This window comes from Thunnus albacares, chromosome 7, assembly GCF_914725855.1.
Source record: "Thunnus albacares chromosome 7, fThuAlb1.1, whole genome shotgun sequence".
Lineage (NCBI taxonomy): Eukaryota > Metazoa > Chordata > Actinopteri > Scombriformes > Scombridae > Thunnus > Thunnus albacares.
In genome coordinates, this window is record NC_058112.1 from 3,450,654 (window position 1) to 3,457,451 (window position 6,798).

The 6,798-nt window shown below is 36.7% G+C and overlaps 1 protein-coding gene across 1 annotated transcript in view; it reads left to right on the plus strand.

Moving 5' to 3' along the window:
- The window catches only part of il34 (interleukin 34), a 45,945-nt gene extending 40,476 nt beyond the window's left edge, over positions 1 to 5,469 (plus strand). The window contains exon 8 of the mRNA XM_044357318.1: positions 658 to 5,469. Within this exon, the coding sequence (XP_044213253.1) occupies positions 658 to 716 (59 nt within the window). The 3' untranslated portion in view covers positions 717 to 5,469. The remainder of the gene's footprint in view (positions 1 to 657) is intronic.
- The last annotated feature ends 1,329 nt before the right edge of the window (positions 5,470 to 6,798 follow it).

Consider the following 6,798-nt stretch of genomic DNA (forward strand, 5'->3'; position numbering starts at 1 on the left):
AGCTTTAGGATTAGAGCAGCGAGAAGAGGAAATTAATAAATATTGTGATAAAAGAATAAAGAAAAAATGTTGGAAAAATGAAAAAAAAAAAAGTTTTATAAAGTAAAAACATTTGCATCCCCAAACAGAGCAAATTATATTATCATCTAAGGGAGTACAGGATATTTCTCAATATAACCTGTATTATATACACTTAATTCTGCATGAATTTTGAGTGGTCAACATTGCTTGCAGATTAAAAAGCTAACCATCTGATAAAATTGATCCTTTCCTGTTTCAGGAAGTCTGCTGTGGTCTGGAAATTAGCCAGATATCATTAGTTGAATATGCTGCGTCAGTGGTCCAAGTCTCTGTGGTTTTGTCACAATATTATGTTATAGTGCACAAGTCAAAAAGTACAGCTGCAGCTACTTGGCGTGTGAGTCGTCATAAAGGCGAAACCTGAGAGCAAAGCTGTGCTTAAAGTAACTCTGGTCCCGTGGCTGTTTCTTTATATCCATAAAGAGAGAGAGGTGGTCCACATTCATACTGTGACAGTAACACATGTGTTGAGATACACTACACGATATTTATAAAAGTTATTCAATCAGCTGCTCAGTCAGTGAGAAATGAAGGTGTAAATGTTTAATGGAGTTTTTTTTCTCGTCTTTTTTTCAGACTGTGGTGTTTCCCATTGGAGGAAAGGCAGGAAGAAAGACTTACAGCCTGAAAGCTGAGAAGAAGCCAGCGGGGTGAAGTTGTCCCTGTTGATACTGATTAGGGATTAGTATCATTATCTTCCTTGAGCTACAGGGAGAGGGGTAAAAGGACAATCCACACTGAAACAAGAGAGTTCAGTCCTGATTTGTGAACATCAATAAGTCTTTTCCCAAATCTACCAAACAGAGCCAAGATTGTCTTGATATGATGAAGACACAAACCCTGACACAGCTCTATCAACAAAAGCAGAATGAAATTGTAGGTACAGTAACAATATTCATGGTGATTTTATGAGCATATGGTGGTTCTGCTAAAATGAAATACAGCTCATTGGCAGAAGTTCCTCAGATTTTTCAATTATCTGTCAGTTGAGAAGCCTTAAGTATTTGTCTCTTGACAGCATCTCAGCTTGATGCTTTGATACTCGGGTATCTAGTTTTGGAAGAGATTTGTTCATGTTCACATATACCGGCTAAATTGATGTATGATCAATATATTGGATAAATTCTTTTCTAAGGTGGATTCTTTAAAAAGGAGGGTGCAGCACAAGCTGCTTATTCCTCTTCAGCAAAGGGTTAACTTCACCTGGAGTGATTTGGAGTGTTGCTTTGCCAAATCTCTGCCCAAAAAGCCTGTGTTGTGCTCCCGTGGACCTGTGTAGTTCACCTCAGAGACCAACAAGAAGAATGTAGTAAGAGAGACTACAAATTGGATTTTTATGAAGCGACGCCTGCAAGCTAGTTCAGTCAGCCTAATTTGAGCTGCTGCTCCACTCACATGCCATACTCCCCTCACTGTAACATATATCCAAGCACCCTTATAATCATGGCGGCATACTTAAGTCGTCAGTGCTCCGCTCACACTTTGCTGCATACCAGCTGCCACACCGCTCACATGCTTGCTTGCTGCCATTGCTGCTGCTGCTGTTCATATAGCATTTCAAAAGCCACACCTCCATCCCAGCATCTGCCTGGAGGCTCTGAGTCTATCTTCTTCTAAGGGGGAAGTTAGCAGCGTCTTCACTCCCTGCTGTGGGAGATCAGTGTTTCCTTATGGGGAGTGAGGGGTCAGAGCCTAGACGCCAAAGACTAATGCTGTACATACTCTACATTTGAATAACAATCTACTCCATGTGAGTTGGCTGACTGAAATTATATTGAGAAACTTCAGTATCCAGCTGTCTTTGTACCATAGCCAGACTTCTCTTCTATGAACGCCTCTTTCAAACATCAATGAGCTAGAGCAAGAGCAATGTATATGAACTGAACTTCAAACCTAAAGGCAAACTGATAACTGCTGTTTTTTCTTCCCTCTTCAGTTGTTGACTATGCATGTCTCACCTACAGCCTACATTTAAAGTGTTGTTTTATAAGTGTGCTGTAGAACCAAACTGCATATTCAAAAGCTGTCAAAACAAGTTTGTTCCATGTATTTCTTTCTATGTGTTTATCATGCACAAAGAGTGAGAGTTGAACCCAGACAAGCAGTGATATACAATCATCTCCCTCCATCCAAGCTATGCAATTTTATATTTGTGTTGATCTGTTATGGTTTTTTTTGTTTTTTTCGCCTGGCAACTATTGAATATTTGTGCAAAGCTAACTGGCTGAATGGGTGACATTACAAGTATGAAGTAACATCACAGTCAGAATTTGTTAACGTTACAATCAGACGCCAAATCTAGATACATTTCCAAATGTATTCGTCTTGAATAGATAAATAATCTGTGACAATGCTGTGATGTTTGGCCAGTGGAAAAACATTTTGCTGGAAATGTGCGAGATGATAAGTTATATTTCATCAGCTAGAAATCTCAGCATCAAAAGCTGCAAAGATGAAATCTGAACCTGCATGAAATGAATGTTTAAATACCATGGAAAACATTACAACTACACTGAATGGTTATTATAAATATTCAAATCTTTTGCACTTTCAAATTCTTGTTTTACTCTGACAAATTCTGACTAGGATTTTACCTCAAAGCAAATCAGTATTTCCTGTCATTTTTTGTGTGTGAGATAGCTCCTCAGGTTGTATCAGCTTTACTAACTTGTTTTTTTCTTGTGCAGTTCAACTCAAGGTTATCTTGTTGCTGTTAGATGAGATGTATTCAGCTGTCAGTTTTTGAGGGATTAAGGCTAACTGCTAGATCTCATACTGTACTGAGATGATACTTCAGTTAAATACGCACGGGGAGGTTTGGAGCCTCTTCACATACACAATGCAAATAATGCAAAGATTAAATCTGTGAAAACTGAAACTGAAAAATGAAGGCAAGTCAACTTCATTTGTATAACATAATATCACATTCAGTGTTTAGGATATACAGGCACATGTCAGCAACAAAAACAAAACAAAAAAAAACAAAAAAAATGCCGTACCATAAACACAAGCCCTGTATGCATGGGAGAAACATTAGGACAAACAGTTCAAATGAACATAGCATGACAAATGATTGAGAAAAAATGGGAATTACAATTGGAAGGATTACAATTGCTAAAACACCAATGTTATAGCATGTTTGGTCTTACTATTTTTGTCAGCTCTTTGAGAAAAAAATCTGCAAGTGTCCTTTAGCTGGATTTTGTTGTGGGCATATACATTTTTTCCTCCATATAATGACTGAAATATTATTTTCTTTAAATTAGTAGACATACATATGAAAACATTGACGACTAGCTCCCTAGTTATCACAACAGTATGCAAGTCACAGTCAGCATAACATTAAAGGTCCATTGAAAGATGAAACTTTGTCACAAACATGGCAAACATACTTTGTCACCAGAATTAATTGTCCACACTGACAGAAGTGGTATTTTAAATACTTTTTACCACCATGTTACCAGATGTTATAGCCTCAAGCCTTCCTCAGTGTGCTTTAATATTTTGACTTAAGCAGTCTATATTTATAAGATTGACCTCACTCATAATAAAAGAAAGAAGAGATTCTAAACTTGCTAAATTCCTAAAGGTAATTCCTAAAGCTGAAAAACAAGAATTCTGCTCTTTGATCTGATGCACTGTTGCATTTCATAGTCAGTGTACTGGAGTAGAGCCAAAGCAATGGTAAACACATTAATGCCCTAATATGTTCTGACTGCATGGTGGCCATGTTTGTGAAAGGGGTCAGTTGGCACAAGAAACAGGTAAATGAGTAACAGCTGGGCTCAGAGCGGGGACTCTGTACAGTGAAAGTTAGGTCAGAAACATAAGCAAATGTGAAGGACTGTGTAATTGTTTCCACACTTACAGTATGTCTCTGTGGCATTTTAGTAACTTCTTGTTTTCCGCAGAAGTTATATCGCAAAGCTACTCAAGTAATATAAACAAAGCTAATTTAGCAAAGCAGCTAATGTTTTAATTGGACCTACAGCTACTAGCCAATCCTACCTACTGGTATCTCAATATAAACCCAGCTTTCCACTGTATTCAGCAAATTAAGGCAAGAGTGAGCATGTCTACTGTGAACCAATGAAATGGCTGAATTTTACGTTGGGAAATACAGTCAGCTATGCTCATCCATTGTTGTCAAGAGCTGGGGAAGTCCATTATGACTGCTGTGAGGTGAAATAACTCCCCTGAAGGCCCTCTAAAATCATCTGGGCATCCTCAATCTCTGAATGTTGCTTGCCCATTTCCTGCAGTTTAGTTTCATATGTCCACACTTGTGTATAATGCCTCGGACATATGGAGGACACCATAGACCTTCTGGGAGGCATTTGAATGATAAACTTGTGAGGCACTTGGCTTATTTAGGCAAGTAACACTTCTTAAGGCCCAATAAATAAAAATGCACTTCTTTTAAGCAGGTTCATTCCATATATATATATATATATATATAGTTCAGTCCCTTCTTGGATGGCGAAATCACCACGTTAACAGAGGAAGTCCTGCACTGATGGATGTAAAACCTACTGTTAGACCTGTTCAGGCATTTGGGTGAATAAAGCTTTAGGGTTAGGGTTAGGGGTGTATGGGGTATTATTATTTCCTTCATTTTTTCAGTTTGGCCATTTTTTGTGAAAATGTATTGAAAATATTCTTAAGGGATATTATTCTTTAACTAAAAATCACTTTTCACCCCAATCAACTTTTTCTCAACAGATGTTGGCTATACATACTTTGTATACATTGACACACCCCACAAAAGAGTGCAACAAATAGAAGTTTCAGGTGTACAAGTAAATGCACCACTATGATATTTTTAAGCTTTATCTTAAAATGAACCAGGTACTAAAAGATGAAGACCTGGTGTGCTGTTGTAAGAATGCAAACAGGCCAAATCACTCAGCATTGATAAAAGGATCAAATGATATCCAGTGATGTGCAGAGACTGTTCACACCAAGCCTCTCGCTGAAAATATGCAAACAGAACTTTCTGAACTAGAGCAAACTGGGTGAAATGTATTTATTTTCAGGTCTGTGTTTTTTTGCAAACTGACATCATGCACTCCTTTTTTTCTAAGAGCCATGTATTTGCATGCAAGTTGCAGTGGTGACAACTTCCATGTTGATGCGCCTAGTTCATTGCTTTCAAATCCTGACTTGCTGGTTTAGTCAGTTTATATTCCCTCACCCCTTTATTACTAATGGGCTAACTTTGGGCTTTTTATTATGATAGCATATTTCTCACGCAGCTCTTACCAGAGTTGGTTTCAAAAACACACTTGAAATTATTTTGCGTTTTGATTGCATTTAAAATAAGTGACATTGTAACTGCTATGCTTTTTGATTTGTGGTAAAATTAAAGAAGGTACAGATATAATAAAACAATAACACACACACAAAAAAAGAATATACTCAGTTAGAAATGTAATTCTCAAAGTTTGCATTACAATTTGAAAAAGTAATGTCATGTTTCACTTATAAGCTTCAGGTATTTGTTATAATGTGTCTCAGAACTGGAGTTACTCCCAAGTTGCACAAAGCAACCATTTGTTTGCTTACTGTATGTATGAATTGTACAGTTTCACTTCACGTATTCACTCCTAACTTCACATATGATGTATGTTCAAGCCTTGCAAGCCTAATTGTGTCACTCATCAGGAGGGAGAATGATGATGTTCAATGATTATGTTTTGGGTTGAGCCTGAAAGGAACTCGTTGACAGCTTACATACATTTTTAAAGGGCTAAACTTGGTCCTCATATGCAAAAGAAGCTCTATAATGATGTAACAGATGAATGATAATTATTGGTGTATTGCTATAAATGCAGTGAGTGTATTTTTATTATAACTTTATCAATCATATGTAACGGTATGGTTGTTTTTTTGTAACCATAAGAGCATTTTAAGGTGTATTCAAAGATCCCTTATTGTGAACATAAAGTGATATTTCCCACAGCTGACTGGCAACAACAGAGAGATGATAACTGCAAACATGTGGATGACTGTTGTCTGTGGTCTGAAGATAGATTTTAGAAACAGATTTTTTTATACACAAGATATTGAATTTATTTATTTTTTGGAAATGTATAATCCTACATGACAATACTTTTATGAAAGAAATAAGAATTAAATCGCTATTTTTATCAACTAAACCTGTGTCCAGAGTCCTGTCATTACTAAAAAGAGTCTTTTAAAACACTGCAATGATTATTTCAATATGTCCAGTCTATAATAAAATATAGGTCTTTCCATTTTGTGTTGGTCATATTATTTCTCTAAAAACATAATGGATCACTCAAAAATCATCAAAAGTACTTATGTATGTTTTTCTAAAGACAGTTACAGACATAAACAAGCCTTTAAGTTCATTATTGACTCTGGGACAATAGTTGGTACCCACAACAAAGAGAAATAAATGTGCCTGTGTTGAACACTTTGTACAAATGAGGTGTTATGTATATTGAAGTGATTAAATTATCAGGCTATCATATGGTTACTGAGAGAGCTAAATGTAGTCCAGCTGTATTCCAGCTGTAGTCCAGCTGTAATAGGGACTCCAGTGTTTCAGTATTGTACTTCCATTAAGTTGGGGGACTCACAAGAAGCAGATTTATTTTAAAGAAAGAATAGTTCAAATCAAAGCTGCATAATTCTGCCCTTTAGTCCTATAGATGATAGACTTTATGGTCAAACTCCAAAAACACTGGATCA